Source organism: Salvelinus fontinalis, chromosome 40 (genome assembly GCF_029448725.1).
Source record: "Salvelinus fontinalis isolate EN_2023a chromosome 40, ASM2944872v1, whole genome shotgun sequence".
Classification (NCBI taxonomy): domain Eukaryota; kingdom Metazoa; phylum Chordata; class Actinopteri; order Salmoniformes; family Salmonidae; genus Salvelinus; species Salvelinus fontinalis.
The window spans coordinates 5,917,549-5,936,578 of record NC_074704.1 but is presented as its reverse complement, the minus strand read 5'-3'; the positions used below and the strand labels follow the sequence as shown (position 1 = coordinate 5,936,578).

Sequence of the window (19,030 nt, the reverse complement as noted above, 5' to 3'; positions counted from 1 at the left end):
TATGTTCGCAAATATGGCCTTTATATTCGATCATGTGATTTCATGTCCTCTTTCCACAATGAGAGCAGTGGTATGGCTTTTATCATGTGTCCTCTGGTGTGACTTCAGGCTCCCTAACAAGGTAAAAGTAATTCCACATTGAGAGCAGTTGAAATGTTTCTCTCCTGTGTGTATTCTTTCATGTGTTTTAAGGCTCACTAACCACCTAAAACTCTGTTCACAATGAGAACAGTGGTAAGGCTTTGCTCCCGTGTGTATTCCTTTATGCTTTTTCAGGTACCTTAACCGGGTAAAACTCTTTCCACACTGGAAGCATTGGAAAGGCTTCTCCCCTGTGTGTATCCTCTCATGCTCTTTGAGATGCCATGACTGGATAAATCTCTTTTCACACTGCAAGCATTGGAAGGGCTTTTCTCCCGTGTGAATTCTCTTATGTTCTTTCAGCTTCTCTAACCGTGTAAAAGCATTTCCACACTGGGAGCATTGGAAAGGCTTCTCTCCTGTATGTGTCCTCTCATGTGTTTTCAGGGTCAATAACCACCTAAAGCTCTGTCCACAATGACAACAGTGGTAAGGCTTCTCACCTGTGTGTATTCCTTTATGCCTATTCAGGTCCCTTAACCGGGTAAAACTATTGCCACACTGGGAGCATTGGAAAGGCTTCTCTCCTGTGTGTATTATCTTATGCTCTTTCAAATGTGATGACTGGATAAATCTCTTTCCACACTGAGAGCATTGGAAAGGCCTCTCTACAGAGTGTGTTCTCTTATGCTTTTTCAGGTCACCCGATGAGAAAAATCTATTTCCACATTGGGAGCAGTGGTGTGGTTTCACTGGGCATCTCTGGGTCTGGTTCCCCTGAAGTACTCCCGCTGTCAGAGTAAGAGGCTGGTCTCTCTCCTGCCAAAGACAGAGCATTTGGTTAAACAGAGAGACCAAAATGAAACAATATGATTCAACTATCTTCTTATGAGGTTTAATCCAGACTAGATACCTCATTATTTACATTTGACTAATTTAGCACAACGCTCTTATCCAGAGAGACTTACAGAAGCAATTAGGGTTAAGTGCCTTGCAAATGGACAGATTTTTCCCCTAGTTGGCTCTGGGATTCGAACGAGGGACTTATCATAAGCTCCTAGTTCCGAGTGGGAAAATTTCACTTGATTGACCCTCTAAATCGGAATTACAAGTGGGAAAATGTTACTCGAGTTGTGACGTTTTACCACTGACCTTTGACCTTTTCAACCAAAATCCATTTTTGACAATGACAACCTTCTCAATATTTATAATGTGGCTAGTTTGACCAACGTCAATGCTAAGCAAGCTAGCTAACTTTATTATTAGCTAAATGTTAAATCTTATTGGGTTGAAGAATTGTTTTGAAATTAAAAGCACTTGAAAACGTCGGACTTCCCACTTCCCAGTTTCCCAGGAGGACATGAATGCACAATAGTTCCACCATGTCAGAGAAAATGAAGGTGCTGATTGTAAAAAGGATTTAATAAATTTTGTACGAATATAAATCAAATGTGGAATGCCACGAGGTTGTAGTTCATTATATTTGGTATTTTATTAGGAAAAAAAGCCGATACCGATTAATTGGCCGATTTTTTATTTGTATATTTGTAATAATGACAATTACAACAATACTGAATAAACACTTTTATTTTAACTTAATATAATGCATATAAAATCTATTTAGTCTAAAATAAATAATGAAACATGTTCAATTTGGTTTAAATAATGCAAAAACACAGTGTTGGAGAAGAAAGTAAAAGTGCAATATGTGCCATGTAAAAAAGCTAACGTTTAAGTTCCTTGTTCAGAACATGAGAACATATGAAAGCTGGTGGTTCCTTTTAACATGAGTCTTCAATATTCCCAGGTAAGAAGTTTTAGGTTGTAGTTATTATAGGAATTATAGGACTCCCTCTCTCTATACCATTTGTATTTCATATACCTTTGACTATTGGATGTTCTTATAGGCACTATAGTATTGCCAGCCTAATCTCGGGAGTTGATAGGCTTGAAGTCATAAACAGCACAATGCTTGAAGCACAGCGAAGAGCTGCTGGCAAAACGCAGGAAATTGCTGTTTGAATGAACGCTTACGAGCCTGCTGCTGCCTACCACCGCTCAGTCAGACTCCTCTATCAAATATCAAATCATAGACTTTACTATAATATAATAAACACACAGAAATAAAGCCTTAGGTCATTAATATGGTCAAATCCGGAAACTATCACCTCGAAAACAAAACTTTTATTCTGTCAGTGAAATACAGAACCGTTCCGTATTTTATCTAACGGGTGTTATCCCTAAGTCTAAATATTGCTGTTACATTGCACAACCTTCAATATAATGTCATAATTATGTAAGGAAGAAATGGTCTTCACACAGTTCGCAACGAGCCAGGCGGCCCAAACTGCTACATATACCCTGACTCTGCTTGCACAGAACGCAAGAGAAGTGACAATTTCCCTAGTTAAAATAAATTCATGTAAGCAGGCAATATTAACTAGATATTAATATTAACTAAATATGCAGGTTTGAAAAATATATACTTGTGTATTGATTTTAAGAAAGGCGTTGATGTTTATGGTTAGGTACACATTGGTGCAACGACAGTGCTTTTTTCACGAATGTGCTTTTGTTAAATCATCACCCGTTTGGCGAAGTAGGCTGTGATTCGATGATAAATGAACAGGCACCACATTGATTATATGCAGCGCAGGACAAGCTAGTTAACCTAGTAATATCATCAACCATGTGTAGTTAACTAGTGATTATGTTAAGATTGATTGTTTTTTATAAGATAAGTTTATTGCTAGCTAGCAACTTGCCATGGCTCCTTGCTGCTCCTTGCTGCACAGGTGGTCAGCCTGCCACGCAGTCTCCTCATGGAGTGCAATGTAATCGGCATCCAAAAATTACGATGACCAATTATGAAAATTTGAAATCGGCCCTAATTAATCGGCCATTTCGATGAATCGGTCGACCTCTAGTTTGGTCACATAATTTCTCAATTTGCAGTAAGTAAACCAGTCAGATGTACAGCCAGACTTATTAGCCACTCCTTTTGCCCCATCTCTTTCAACCATACAGTTTTTCAATTCCTCATCAATCCATATACATCTACATGACGTATTGTTACACCATGTAGGAGCAGTATAGACCTAGTCTGTTCATTATATACATCGACATAATGTATTGTTGCACCATGTAGGAGCCGTATAAACCTAGTCTGTTCATTATGGCCAAAAGTTTGGAGAATGAAACAAATATTAATTTTCACAAAGTCTGCTGCCTCAGTTTGTATGATGGCAATTTGCATACACTCCAGAATGATATTAAGAGTGATCAGATGAATTGCAAAGTCCCTCTTTGCCATGCAAATGAACTGAATCCCCAAAAAACATTTCCACTGAATTTCAGCCCTGCCACAAAAGGACCAGCTGACATCATGTCAGTGATTCTCTCATTAACACAGGTGTGAGTGTTGAAAAGGAGGGTGGTGCTTGGAATCATTGTTCTTCCTCTGTCAATCATTGTTACCTGCAAGGAAACACGTGCCGTCATCATTGCTTTGCACAAAAAGGGCTTCACAGGCAAGGATATTGCTGCCAGTAAGGTTGTACCTAAATCAACCATTTATCGGATCATCAAGAACTTCAAGGAGAGCGGTTCAATTGTTGTGAAGAAGGCTTCAGGGAGCCCAAGAAAGTCCAGCAAGCGCCAGGACCGTCTCCTAAAGTTGATTCAGCTGCGGGATCGGGGCACCACCAGTACAGAGCTTGCTCAGGAATGGCAGCAGGCAGGTGTGAGTGCATCTGCACGCACAGTGAGGCAAAGGCTTTTGGAGGATGGCCTGGTGTCAAGAAGGGCAGCAAAGAAGCCACTTCTCTCCATGGAAAACATCAAGGACAGACTGATATTCTGCAAAAGGTACAGGGATTGGACTGCTGAGGACTGGGGTAAAGTCATTTTCTCTGATGAATCCCCTTTCAGATTGTTTGGGGCATCCGGAAAAAAGCTTGTCTGTCCCACAGCCTCAGGCAGGCAAATCATAAACTAATCTCCACTGGAAAAAAGTATCTAGACATTTTTACCAAATGCTTTTAGTCTAACATTTGGTTTGCAACATTTGTACAAACTATCTGCCTCTCCAACCTCTGCAACAATGTTGCAATTCAGAAATGCGATCTACAGCCTGCCTTGGAGAATAAACATCACCGGATGAGAGCAACCTTTTCTGAGCCACTCGAAATCAAGCATCATCATCACTATTACGGATATATTTAAAGAAGTTCCAATAGAAAAAAAGTTAAACGAAACTGCATCTGGTTTGCTGTCATTCCAGCTTCAGAGTTTGATGTGATTGTGTTAACTAGCTAGCAAGGGAGAAGCACGTTAGCCAGCCTGCATAGTAACCATTTCTGTTTAGAACAAACAACCAGTGTGCCTGGCTAGAAACTATGCCAACAGAAGGGACAACCAGTGTGCTTGGCTAGAAACTATGCCAACAGAAGGGCCAACCAGTGTGCTTGGCTAGAAACTATGCCAACAGAAGGGCCAACCAGTGTGCTTGGCTAGAAACTATGCCAACAGAAGGGCCAACCAGTGTGCCTGGCTAGAAACTATGCCAACAGAAGGGACAACCAGTGTGCTTGGCTAGAAACTATGCCAACAGAAGGGCCAACCAGTGTGCTTGCTAGAAACTATACCAACAGAAGAGCCAACCAGTGTGCCTGGCTAGAAACTATACCAACAGAAGAGCCAACCAGTGTGCCTGGCTAGAAACTATGCCAACAGAAGGGACAACCAGTGTGCTTGGCTAGAAACTATGCCAACAGAAGGGCCAACCAGTGTGCTTGGCGAGAAACTATGCCAACAGAAGGGACAACCAGTGTGCTTGGCTAGAAACTACGCCAACAGAAGGGCCAACCAGTGTGCCTGGCTAGAAACTATGCCAACAGAAGGGCCAACCAGTGTGCTTGGCTAGAAACTATGCCAATAGAAGGGACAACCAGTGTGCTTGGCTAGAAACTATGCCAATAGAAGGGCCAACCAGTGTGCTTGGCAAGAAACTATGCCAACAGAAGGGCCAACCAGTGTGCTTGGCAAGAAACTATGCCAACAGAAGGGCCAACCAGTGTGTTTGGCTAGAAACTATGCCAACAGAAGGGCCAACCAGTGTGCTTGGCTAGAAACTATGCCAATAGAAGGGCCAACCAGTGTGCTTGGCTAGAAACTATGCCAATAGAAGGGACAACCAGTGTGCTTGGCTAGAAACTATGCCAATAGAAGGGCCAACCAGTGTTCTTGGCTAGAAACTATGCCAACAGAAGGGCCAACCAGTGTGCTTGGCTAGAAACTATGCCAACAGAAGGGCCAACCAATGTGCTTGGCTAGAAACTATGCCAACAGAAGGGCCAACCAGTGTGCTTGGCTAGAAACTATGCCAACAGAAGGGACAACCAGTGCTTTTGTCTCTAAACCTCAGAAAATATAACTAAATACTGTCTTATTTCCGGACTACAGTGCATTCGGAAAGTATTCAGACCCCTTCCCTTTTACCACATTTTGTTACGTTACAGCCTTATTCTAAAATGGATTAAAATATTTATTTTCCTCATCAATCTACACACAATACCCCATAGACACTAACAATCAAAGGGCAAAACAATTCAATGAGTTAAATTCAGAATTGACCAAAGTTAGCTCGCTAACTCTATCTCGCTACGTAATATACCCCTCAGACCATAGGCGGAAATCCCAGGGGGGACGGGGGGGACACGACCCCCCCATCTTGGGAAAAATACAATTTGTCCCCCCCAATATATCACTGTAAACATAACTATGTAATTTCAATAATATTAATAATACGCAATGAAAGCACTTGTGCTGATTATAGACACTTAATAGCGCATTTAAATTTCAAAAGATTGCGACCCCCCCCCGCCCTTTGCCTCACAATGGTTTGATCCACTGCCAGTTCTTTAGCTGGCAAGGTAATAGAGGGTTCGTATCTACTGTCCGAAAGGGACATGTACGTAACTGACGTGAGGTTAATCCAGTCAATCCATAGCAGGTCCATAGCAATGTTATTTATTTATTTTTATGTTGGCAGGGTTCACACACTAGTTGAATTTGCAGAGCTAGCGCGCAAACTAAAGCAAACATTAACTATCAAGCTAGCTAGTACCTATTCCATTTATGTGGCGTCGTCAAAGATGGAATCTTTGCTATCGTCAGTTTATTCCAAGATCAGCATGCAGCTGTAGTGCTTCGACGTCCCTGTGATAAGGTTAGCAATAAACTGAAGTCCAAACTGAACAGAACAGAACTACACTCTCTTCTACCATTGTCTTAAATATATATAATGGTCTCGTTGCAAAAGATAAATTGTCGCTAGTGAACTTTTTTTATTTTATTTTATTTCACCTTTATTTAACCAGGTAGCAAAGATTATAGCAAACACACAGAAACGGAATTGGTGCTCGCTAGCTTTACAAATTCAGCTATTGTTGGAAGCCAGCCAATATGAAACAAACTATTTAAATTACAAAAGGTTGCAGCATGTGTTGTGTAAATGTGTGTGTGTGCAGCTAGGCCAGCCAGCCAGCCAGGTAGAAAAATGGCAGAAAAAAGTAAGAAGACGGACATCAGAGTATTTGTCAGTACACCAAAACGCATAGTAAGAACTCTAGTATCCTAATATCTCAAAGACTAGTTGATAAAATGTTCATAAGAAAGAAGTGAAATGCTAATGGAAATGTTTCACAATGATGTCATTAGGCAGAGCAGGCAACAGATGGCACACAGACAGCAGAGCTGGGGACAGATATGCAGGGACAGACTGGCAGAGACAGGGAGTCTCAGGTAAGTTTGTTGAGTCTTTGTTTGGCAACATTATGAAAGGTTCTCAATTTTTTTGACTTGTAAAATAGGGACATAATTGGAAAATGCCATGGATACCCCCACTCTCAACTTAAACTGGTGACTAAACTAAGATTTGTTTACGGCAATGGTATTGCTGTTGTGATTAATTGTGTAGTTTTGGGTACCGGTAGTTAGGAGTACGGCAAACACCTTATTTATTTTCTAGGAGACCGGCTGAGTCAGTTAGGGGGGTGAAAGGGAAAGAGCCAGGAAGAGAGACTTCAGAGGACAGTGTCACAGCCACGGCAGGACCAAGTGTCACCCTTGTTGCCAGCAGCACCAGTATAGGGGACAGTGGCACAGCATTGTCCAGTTACCACAGTGATGGCACAAAACCATATCAGCCACACCCACAATTTATAGAACCGCAAACTCTTGCCAACAGAGTGTTGACGTTTCAAGAGAGATGGTTTCGCGATTTCCCCTGGCTACATTATAATCCATCAATAAAAGGAGTGTTGTGTTTTCACTGTAGCCAAGGGTTTTCAAGCCAGCCATCTTTTGGCCAAAGAGCTGATGCTGCCTTCATTAGTGCAGGATTTAGGAACTGGAGAAAAGGCATTGAAAAGTTCACAGCACATCAAAATTGCCAAACCCACCGCCACTTTGTAATTGTAACAGCACACCAGCTAAATCCAATCAGTGTCCAGTTATGTCCAGCGCGTGGGTTAAACAGCTGGATGACGCAAGGCATTGCCTGATGAAAATTGTTAGTTCGGTGCGGCATGTAGTAAGACAGGGACAAGCCTTTAGAGGCCACACGGATGACAGTGGGAATTTATACCAGATTTTGAAACTTAGGGCAGAAGAGGATGATCCCATTTTACTGAAGTGGTTAACAGAGCGTACCACAATGTACACAGGCCCCAAAGCACAGAATGAAATTCTGAACATCATGGCCAATAGTCATTCGAGGCATTGCAGCTGAGATTAGGTCTCTTCCGATTGTACAATTTTCATTAATTGTTGATGGTACTCAAGATGTCTCTGGTGCTGAACAGGAGAGTGTCTGTCTGCGTTATGTTGACCATGACCATGTCCCTCACAAGGAGTTTATTGGGCTATACAGGGTGTCGGAGACAACAGGCGAGGGCATTGCGAAAGTGCCAACTGATGTGTTGTTGAGGAAACCCGCAAACATATGCTCGGTTCTTTTGTTCAGTAGTGTGTATAGCAGTGGTTCTCAACCTTTTTGGGGTACTGGAACCCCTGCATATTTTGAGGCAAGGCAGGCAAGGTTTTGAGCAGTCCTCAGGGATCTCCACCCCCTCTATATTATATGTAAACTTACTGGAAACCTTGTGGTACTGACTACATTCATTACACTTTTTTATTTCACGGACCCCTTGCAATTAGTCCATGGACCCCTGTTTGAGAACCCCTGGTGTAATTGATATTTGTTCTTTTGTTTAGTAGTTTTCAGGACACTTACAAATGATTTATTTCATGTTATTTTATTTAAAATGGCCTACTTTGTGCGACATACTTGTCCATAGCTGCTGTTTGAAGAGTTGAGACACTGACTGAGTTGAGACACTGACTGAGTTGAGACACTGGCTGAGTTGAGACACTGGCTGAGTTGAGACACTGGCTGAGTTGAGACACTGGCTGAGTTGAGACACTGGCTGAGTTGAGACACTGAAGGATATTTTGTTTGATTTATTTGGGTTTTTCATTGAAGTAGTTATTTTGCTTTTAGAACTACTTATTTTAAGCTTTTTGTTCTTGCAAAGATATTGTAGACTCAGGCCAGGTGGACATATTTAATGACTATATAAATGTATCAGAAAAAGTCCAATTAAAAGGTCAATTCAATACGGAGACCAACTTTGTGATGGTTCTCAATGGAGATTCTTTTAGATGTGATCACACCATGTTCATTGTATTTATGAAAACTACACCCATACAGTGTACAGTACCATTGTCACCTACTGACCTTTCTTGATATTGCTGGTTGTAAGTACGAATACCTGCATACATACTGGACTGGTAAGGAGCACTGCTATAACTATTATTAGTAGTAGAATTATAATGATTTAAACATTTGAACAAGTTGGGAAAACCCTTCAGTTAACTACTGTACCTATCAATTATCCAGTTGTGGGAATTATGGTTCCTCAATATACATTTAACAACGTATGCTATGTGTTACAGCACTACTTTTGGTGTCCCCCTCAGGAATTGCTCTTGAGAAAATTTAATGTAATTGTCCCCTCCAAGGTTGATCTCAGATTTTCGCCACTGCCTCAGACGGGATACAACAGTTAAACTAAATGTATTGGGCATTTATAAATTATAGTCTCCAAGAATCAATGGATATGCCTTTATTAGGCCAAACGTAAACCTCTTTAATTAATTATTAGCCCAAACGTATACCACGGGAGGTGGTAGCATCTAACGATTGGATTTAAGCATTTCCTGGGCACCGCTCGGTGGTGTAAGGGACGACCTTTTAAAGAAACACTGCATACTGACTATGGATATTCATTCTACACTGCATACTGACTATGGATATTCATTCTGACATGGAATACGTGCTGCTACAGTGATACAGATTTGGTCATCCAACGCATTCGCTATGGAACGCAGTAATCCAACGCATTCGCTATGGAACGCAGTAACCCAACGCATTCGCTATGGAACGCAGTAATCCAACGCATTCGCTATGGAACGCAGTAATCCAACGCATTCGCTATGGAACGCAGTAATCCGACGCATTCGCTATGGAACGCAGTAATCCAACGCATTCGCTATGGAACGCAGTAATCCAACGCATTCGCTATGGAACGCAGTAATCCAACGCATTCGCTATAGAACGCCAGAGACCCAATCTTATTAATAAATTAAATAATGAATAAAGGGGTCTAAGTTCGAGCAAGGCATATATATCATTACTTTAAAAATCCCCAAATGTATGGAACAATCACAGATTAGCTCCTTCAACAATTCCTACAGTACTGAACATCATATTCACTTGTAGAACTTCAGTAGAATGCCCCTTTAAAAAACCCACATTAGATCAACAACTGTATAGCTTGTGCCCCTGTTTTTAAGACAGTACTCACTGGTGGTAATCGGATCTTCAGGCTCGTCCTCCTCCTCATCCCCGTCTTCTTTTACTCCCAAAACGTCTTCCTCTTGTGAGACAGCCTCCTCTTCTTCCATTATACCATCCTCCTTTTCATTTAATGTGATAGCCTCCTCTTCCTCTTTTACTCCAAAAGGTTCTTTCTCTTCTTTCACTGTAACATCCTCTTCTTCTTTCAATGTGATAGCCTCCTCTTCCTCTTTTTTAATTCTGAAAGAGTCTACCACCTCCTCTTCCATTGTGTCAGCCTCTATCCCCTCTTCCTTTTTTACTGTGACAGCCTCTATCCCCTCTTCTGTTTTCACTGTGACAGCCTCTATCCCCTCTTCTGTTTTCACTGTGACAGCCTCTATCCCCTCTTCCTCGTTCACCGTGACAGCCTCTAACCCTTCTTCCTCTTTCACTGTGACAGCCTCTATCCCCTCTTCCTCTTTCACTGTGACAGCCTCTATCCCCTCTTTCTCTTTTTCTCTGACAGCCTCTATCCCCTCTTCCTCTTTTTCTGTGACAGCCTCTATCCCCTCTTCCTCTTTCACTGTGACAGCCTCTATCCCCTCTTCCTCTTTCACTGTGACAGCCTCTATCCCCTCTTCCTCTTTCACTGTGACAGCCTCTATCCCCTCTTCCTCTCCAAAAGGTTCTTTCTCATCTTTCACTGTAACATAATTTTCTTCTTTCAATGTGATAGCCTCTTCTTCTTCCCTTTTCACTCTGAAAGCTTCTTCCTCTTCTTTCACTGTAATATCCTCTTCTTTTACGACAATGTTCAGACCCAGAGCTTCTTTCTCCATCCAGCAGACCTGTTCTTTAGCAGGGGGGGAGTAACTTAGTGAACTCATGGTCGGGGATGTTAGCTAGCTAGCTAGTTAGCATTTGGAACTAGCCTGGTGCTAGTATACCTTTTTTGACAAATTGGTCAATTTTACAAGCAAATGACTTTTACGTTAATACGTACACATAATTGTCTTTAAAACACTGATTAATATTTACAAGAATGGTCAAAAGAGCTTAAATGTTCCGCTTTCATGTTGACTAACAAGCTACCGAAATGGTTGAATAAGTAGCCTTGTTGGTCGTTGAAGAAGCGTCCAGTCCCGTCCACTAGATGACACGTCACGCAAGAAGCACCACATGAAATACTCACATCGCCATCTGTTGACTGGAGTGCGTAACGCAGTTTCGACAAATATTCATGACATTGTTTATTCTGGCAAACAATTTAAAAATAATTAATTTAAAAGCAACCAGATATTATGTTTTCTCTTATAGCCAATAAGGCCATTAGGCATGATTAGCTGACAGGTTGACGAAGGTGGCATTTTCTGTGCTAAACTGACCAAAACACTCCACCAACAACAAATTAAATCAAATTTTATTGGTCAAATGCACACATTTATCAGATTTTCTTTCTGGTGTAGCGAAATGCTTATGTTCCTAGCGCAACAGTGCAGTAATATCTAACAATACATAACAATACATACACATCTAAAAAGTAAAATAATGGAATTAAGAAATATAGAAATATTAGGATGAGCAATGTCAGAGTCCGGAATATAAATATATATGTATGTGATGGTGGGTATAGACATTATGTAGAGGTTCCTGATGTTAGCATTGCCAAAGCAAGTGGAATAAACAATTACGAGTTAACAGTTAACTCTCCCATCTCGACAGTCTTCACAGTTCCACTCACAGATTGTACGTGTGCTCCTGCAGGCCTGTTTGAGGGACAACTGGACAGAAACACATAAAGTATTCTTGGACTTCAGCTGAGACTATCCTCTTTACAAGTACATGGGAGGGGCCATTTTAACAAGGGTCTTGACAAAAATAAAAACAGTTTGGGTAGAGGGGGGGGGGGGGTCATCTTAAAAGTAGAGAGCCTGTACCAATCCCAAAATCATCCCCTAAAACCTATGCCCTTGTGGACGTCTGAGGGGGATTTGATTCGGATAAGCAATATGGTGTAACTGTAACCTGGGGGGGTCAAAGTGGATCATCTCAGATCTCCATAAGTGTTTAGGGCGTAGGTTTTAGGGGGGTGATTTGGGATTGGCCCAGGCGCTCCACTTCTAAATTGACCCACTTTATGACAACAGTTTTTTAATGGATCCTTGAAGCTGACCCTTTTTTTTTTTTTAAATCTGAGATTAATTGCTGCTCTGGAATGTCTCCTGTTGTCATATTTCAATAACACTGTTTTCTGAGCGTCATATTTCAAAAACACAGTAAAAAATGTGTGATAGAAAAGTCTGACTGTCTCTATTAATATTCAGTAGGTCCCATAGAATTATATGGTCACTCCCAGTAAGGTCAACTTAGAATTATATGGTCACTCCCAGTAAAATCAACTTTGAGTGGTTGATATCCCAGGCTTATATGCATTGTGCTCAGGAGCCTGGGGACAAGGTGTCTGTGTATTGACCATGTTGAGTGGTTAATGTGTGGTCTATCTATGGTCAGAGGGAGCTGGGGTGCAGACAGTGAGAGGAGGTGGAGAGGACGGTGAGAGGAGGTGGAGAGGACAGCGAGAGGAGGTGAAGAGGACGGTGAGAGGAGGTGGAGGACGGTGAGAGGAGGTGGAGAGGACGGTGAGAGGACGGCGAGAGGAGGTGGAGAGGACGGTGAGGGCAGATGTAGAGGACGGTGAGGGCAGGTGTAGAGGACGGTGAGAGGAGGTGGAGAGGACGGCGAGGGGACGGTGAGGGCAGGTGTAGAGGACGGTGAGGGGAGGTGTAGAGGACGGTGAGAGGAGGTGGTTGGAGGTGGAGAGGACGGTGAGGGGACGGTGAGGGGAGGTGGAGAAAGGACGGTGAGAGGTGGTTGGAGGTGGAGAGGACAGTGGGAGTGGAGAGAGTGAAGACGGTGGGAGTGGAGGTGGTGGAGGTGTTTGGGGTGGAGAGGACGGTGGGAGTGGAGGTGTTTGAGGTGGAGAGGACGATGAGAGGAGGTGTTTGGGGTGGAGAGGACAGTGGGAGTGGAGGTGTTTGTGGTGGAGAGGACTGTGGACTCAGAAGAGGATATTGCAGCCACTTGGCAGTGTTGGCACTAATAAATCAAATCAAGTTTATTTTATATAGCCCTTCGTACATCAGCTAATATCTCGAAGTGCTGTACAGAAACCCAGCCTAAAACACCAAACAGCAAGCAATGCAGGTGTAGAAGCACGGTGGCTAGGAAAAACTCCCTAGAAAGGCCAAAACCTAGGAAGAAACCTAGAGAGGAACCAGGCTATGAGGGGTGGCCAGTCCTCTTCTGGCTGTGCCGGGTGGAGATTATGACAGAACATGACCAAGATGTTCAAAATGTTCATAAGTTACAAGCATGGTCAAATAATAATCAGGAATAAATGTCAGTTGGCTTTTCATAGCCGATCATTAAGAGTTGAAAACAGCAGGTCTGGGACAGGTAGGGGTTCCATAACCGCAGGCAGAACAGTTGAAACTGGAATAGCAGCAAGGCCAGGTGGACTGGGGACAGCAAGGAGTCATCATGCCCGGTAGTCCTGATGTATGGTCCTAGGGCTCAGGTCCTCCGAGAGAGAGAAAGAAAGAGAGAAGGAGAGAATTAGAGAGATCCAAGATTTTCAAAATGTTCATAAATGACAAGCATGGTCAAATAATAATCAGGAATAAATGTCAGTTGGCTTTTCATAGCCGATCATTAAGAGTTGAAAGCAGCAGGTCTGGGACAGGTAGGGGTTCCATAACCGCAGGCAGAACAGTTGAAACTGGAACAGCAGCAAGGCCAGGTGGACTGGGGACAGCAAGGAGTCATCATGCCCGGTAGTCCTGACGTATGGTCCTAGGGCTCAGGTTCTCCGAGAGAGAGAAAGAAAGAGAGAAGGAGAGAATTAGAGAGAGCATACTTAAATTCACACAGGACACTGGATAAGACAGGAGAAGTACTCCAGATATAACCAACTGACCCTAGCCCCCCGACACATAAACTACTGCAGCATAAATACTGGAGGCGGAGACAGGAGGGGTCAGGAGACACTGTGGCCCCATCCGATGATACCCCCGGACAGGGCCAAACAGGAAGGATATAACCCCACCCACTTTGCCAAAGCACAGCCCCCGCACCACTAGAGGGATATCTTCAAACACCAACTTACAATCCTGAGACAAGGCCGAGTATAACCCACAAAGATCTCCACCACAGCACAAACCAAGGGGGGGCGCCAACCCAGACAGGAAGATCGCGTCAGTGACTCAACCCACTCAAGTGACGCACCCCTCCTAGGGACGGCATGAAAGAGCACCAGTAAGCCAGTGACTCAGCCCCTGTAATAGGGTTAGAGGCAGAGAATCCCAGTGGAGAGAGGGGAACCGGCCAGGCAGAGACAGCAAGGGCGGTTCGTTGCTCCAGAGCCTTTCCGTTCACCTTCACACTCCTGGGCCAGACTACACTCAATCATATGACCTACTGAAGAGATAAGTCTTCAGTAAAGACTTAAAGGTTGAGACCGAGTTTGCGTCTCTCACATGGGTAGGCAGACCGTTCCATAAAAATGGAGATCTATAGGAGAAAGCCCTGCCTCCCGCTGTTTGCTTAGAAATTCTAGGGACAATTAGGAGGCCTGCGTCTTGTGACCGTAGTGTACGTATAGGTATGTACGGCAGGACCAACTCGGAAAGATAGGTAGGAGCAAGCCCATGTAACGCTTTATAGGTTAACAGTAAAACCTTGAAATCAGCCCTTGCCTTAACAGGAAGCCAGTGTAAGGAAGCTACTACTACTTCTTACCTGACGGGTAAGATGACATCACTTCTAATTATACAATCAATCAATCAATCTAACTAAATTATATGGTTATTATATATGGCCCTTTTAATTATTATTATTTGATTTTTTTTACATCAGTCGTTGTCACAAAGTGCTTTAACAGTAACCTGGCCGACACCAGAGAATCCCAGGACATACAGGGCACCACTGCTGCTGCCATCTTTCTCCCTGTGTGATGTCATATCCTGATCCTGTTTAGGCACCTAGCCAACCGAGTGCCGGTGGGCTCTTCCGTCAACATGAGGCTCCTGCTGCTCCCGCCCCTAATATACACACACACACACACAATTAGGAACGCTCCACTATTTCCATGATTGTGTGTATTGGTGTTTTAGAGGAGGAGTTGAAGGAGAAGCCTCGTACCTACTGCAGCACCCAGAGCTCCACGCCATGATGGCCAACTTCTTAATATTTTTTATTTTTTTGTGACATTGCTTTTGTTGAATAAACCTGGGTCAATGGAAACCTGCATACTGTCTTGCTGGAAGATCCACTTGCAGCTAAGTTTATTAACCATTATTTTACCAGGTATACTAATAGAAAACAAAATATCTTATACACTAAGGACCCGGGGAAGAGTTGCAGGGTAGAGGAGAACAGAAGAATGTGCCCATTTGAAAGATTTAAAAATAAATAAACTCATGACGTAATGCTAGAAAAGGTTGAAGACACCTGTTCTAGGGCAGAAAGTTTGGAGACCCCTGCTCTAGGGCAGAAAGGTTTGGAGACCCCTGCTCTAGGGCAGAAAGGTTGGAGACCCCTGCTCTAGGACAGAAAGGTTGGAGACCCCTGCTCTAGGGCAGAAAGGTTTGGAGACCCCTGCTCTAGGGCAGAAAGGTTTGGAGACCCCTGCTCTCGGGCAGAAAGGTTTGGAGACCCCTGCTCTCGGGCAGAAAGGTTTGGAGACCTCTGCTCTCGGGCAGAAAGGTTGGAGACCCCTGCTCTAGGGCAGAAAGGTTGGAGACCCCTGCTCTAGGGCAGAAAGGTTGGAGACCCCTGCTCTAGGGTAGAAAGTTTGGAGACCCCTGCTCTAGGGCAGAAAGTTTGGAGACCCCTGCTCTAGGGCAGAAAGGTTGGAGACCCCTGCTCTAGGGCAGAAAGGTTGGAGACTCCTGCTCTAGAGCAGAAAGGTTTGAGACCCCTGCTCTAGGGCAGAAAGGTTGGAGACCCCTGCTCTAGGGCAGAAAGGTTTGGAGACCCCTGCAGAATGGGCCTGTGTTCTACGATTGGGTGTTTGGGGTCTCTGGTTGGCTTTTAGTGTATTGATGTGTATAGATAGTTGTTGTAACCACAGGGCTGATCTATAAAAAGAGACCTTGGTCTGTAAATGCTAAAGAAATAAAAAAGCATTGATGTGTATAGTTTTTGTAACTACAGGAACATCTATAAAATATACCTTGGTCTTAGCATGACTAAAGGTTAAATAAAAAAATACAACAACAAATCAGTGTCCTCAGTCCTGGTACCTTCAGTCTGGCGTCAGACCCTATCAACAGATATAAGAACATTCCAGAACATTCAGTATCAAGTCAAGTGACCATCGACCCATACACAAGTAAAGTGTCACAATTAAGATCAGTGGAAATCATGTGTATTACAGACAGGGAAAACATAGAAATAAGCTAAGCATTGTGTCAATTACTCTTAACTGAATATAAACTGCATTCATCTTAAATGTCCCCCAATACAGCTTGTTTTTGTTTTCTGTTGCAAAACCTTCCACTATGGTGTGCACTAATGAATATGACCCGGAATTAAATCTCCACGTGATAAAATTGTCTTCCTGTGAGGTTGAATCCAAATCAGATCACTCGACCTGAGGTCAAGTTTATTACTACGACAAAGACAAACTGTGCGACTGTCACGCCTGTTATGTTTTCTCCTTATATAATGACAAACCGGGGCGTAGGTTTAACTACTTTTAATGAACATATACTTCAGCTAGAAAACTCCATGTTTAGCCATCCAAAGGCATTCGTGAACCATCCGCCCCGTCCGCATTGTCTGCTGGGTAACGTAGTCTAAATGTTATTAACACACAACGCCCTGATCTGTTTCACCTGTCTTTGTGATTTAAAAAAAAAGAGCATAAAATAGCAGTTTGTCAAAGAAAAAGCTGTTTGACTCTACCTAATGTTACCTGACCATCGTTCCAGCTAGCTAGCCTTCACCAGGCTAGTTGTAAGGGCCATGGGCCACCAACAAGTAACGTTAGTTAGACAGGGATCTTATATTAAAAGCAACCAAACTTTGATCTAAAGCTAGCAAGAAGAAGAAAAAACAAGAAACACAACTTTTGTCAGTTGAAAGATAATGCAGGGCTTACCTGTGATGTTGTACAAAACCATTTAAGTCAATCATTCATTTTGTGGAAATCCGTGTCAATGGTCTTTCATAGATAAACTGACTTGCAAAGTCATTTGACTAAGTTTCTGATAAAGGCTGGGTTTAGTTAATTTGTAACCATCTACAATCATACTCCACGTGTGAGCTTATTACTTCCTGTTTATGACCTGTTGCTACAGTGGTTTACTTCTGTCTGCAGGGCTGAATGGGCTGATGGTGAAACGGGGAGTAAGAAACTATATATATATATTTGATCTGTGTTCCGTAGCGATTAGCAAAGCTACTCTGACTGCCACCAAAAGTGCTGTGAACTTGCTTTCATGTCGGGGGTTGTTGTTGGACGGCCCACGTGTCCCAGAGCCTGTGGGCCTTGCCAGAGACCGGGGGGAAACGTGAGGTGTGCTCACTCACTCAATTCATTCTTTTTTTTTTTTTTTTAAAGGAGCTAAACATCTCAATTCATATAAAAGGAGACATACGTTGCTGTTCAGAAGTTGGAACTAGAGGTACTGTTGAACCGGTATTGTTGAACCGCAATGACAAACATTTTGTGACAATTGCCTTTGTTTATGGCACTAATTGTTTTCTTGGTCTGTTATCTTTACAGGACCATACTATTCCCTTAAAAGCCTGTAAGATACATATCGAATGTAAACAATAGAGCAACCGCATCACTGGTAAATGGCACTAGAGAGTGCTCGAGTAACGACACACACACCGAGCCGGAGTTGAAAAATTACCATGTAATTACAGAGAACACACACATTCAAACGGACATATTGGTAGTCTACAAACGAATGAATTTATTTCATATTCAAATGTCTTGAGATTGAAAAATCCAAACTACACTTTCATCAAATGTATATAAACGGTTCATTCTGAACATCACTGAACTACATCACTAGACACAGGTTTCTTCATTATTCATTAAAAAAAAAAAAAAAATTACCAGGCAAGTTAATTAAGAAAAAGAAATCTTATTTATTTATGACTTCTCTCCTGTGTGTAAAGGCTTCTCTCCTGTGTGTAAAGGCTTCTCTCCTGTGTGTAAAGGCTTCTCTCCTGTGTGTAAAGGCTTCTCTACTGTGTGTAAAGGCTTCTCTACTGTGTGTGTTCTGTTATGTGATTTCAGGTAATCTAACCTGTTAAAACTCTTTCCGCACAGGGAGCAGTGGTAAGGCTTCTCCCCAGTGTGTATTCTCTTATGCTTTTTTAGACAACTTGATTGAGAAAAACTCTTTCCACAAACGGAGCAATGATAAGGCTTCTCCCCTGTGTGCGTTCTTGTGTGGGATTTCAGGTGGGATGACTGGGTAAAACTCTTTCCGCACAGGGAGCAGAGGAAAAGCTTCTCTCCAGGTTTTTCTCCTGTATGTATTTTTTCATGCTCTTTCAGGTACTTTGCTAAGGAAAATCTCTTTCCACACTGGGAGCAATGGTAGGGCTTTTCTTCTGTGTGCGTCCTTTCATGCTGTTTTAGGATCCCTACCTTGGTAAACCGCTTTTCACACTGAGAGCAGTGGAAAGGTTTTTCTCCTGTGTGTACTATTTTATGTTCTTTCAGGTGTGCTAACCGGGTGAAAGCCTTTTCACACTGAGAGCATTGGTAAGGCTTCTCGCCTGTGTGTATTATTTGATGTTGTTTTAGATTCTGTAACCAGGTAAAACACTGTCCACACTGGGAGCATTTGTGAGGCTTCTCTCCTGTATGTATCCTCTCATGTTTCTTTAGGTCCCCTAACTGGTTAAAGCTCTTTCCACAGTAGGAACAGTGGTGTCGTCTTGCTGGTTCGGAGGTCTCTGGCTCTGGTTCCTCTGAGTCTGGTCTCTCTCCTGCCAAAGACAGTGTTTATTTAAAGTAGA

At 42.8% G+C, this 19,030-nt stretch overlaps 2 protein-coding genes across 2 annotated transcripts in view; both read right to left on the bottom strand.

Moving 5' to 3' along the window:
* Positions 1-709: 709 nt before the first annotated feature.
* Positions 710-11,114, bottom strand: LOC129839932 (neurofilament medium polypeptide-like). The gene is made up of 2 exons (XM_055907656.1): positions 10,011-11,114; positions 710-900 (listed from the first exon to the last, which is right to left on the bottom strand). Exons 1-2 carry the CDS (start codon positions 10,870-10,872, stop codon positions 800-802), a joined length of 963 nt encoding a protein of 320 aa, XP_055763631.1. The 5' UTR covers positions 10,873-11,114; the 3' UTR covers positions 710-799.
* Positions 11,115-17,890: 6,776 nt separating this feature from the next.
* Positions 17,891-19,030, bottom strand: part of LOC129839211 (zinc finger protein 585A-like) — a 30,747-nt gene continuing 29,607 nt past the window's right edge. The window contains exon 4 of the mRNA XM_055906518.1: positions 17,891-19,000. Within this exon, the coding sequence (XP_055762493.1) occupies positions 18,153-19,000 (848 nt within the window). The 3' untranslated portion in view covers positions 17,891-18,152. The remainder of the gene's footprint in view (positions 19,001-19,030) is intronic.

What these genes read in the sequence shown, in the direction of transcription:
- LOC129839932 (XM_055907656.1), bottom strand. Translation starts at nt 10,872, where the DNA reads ATGAGTTCACTAAGTTACTCCCCCCCTGCTAAAGAACAGGTCTGCTGG. An exon ending in TGAAGATCCGATTACCACCA is followed by an intron (nt 901 to 10,010) that starts GTGAGTACTGTC and finishes TGTCTTTGGCAG; the next exon opens with GAGAGAGACCAGCCTCTTAC.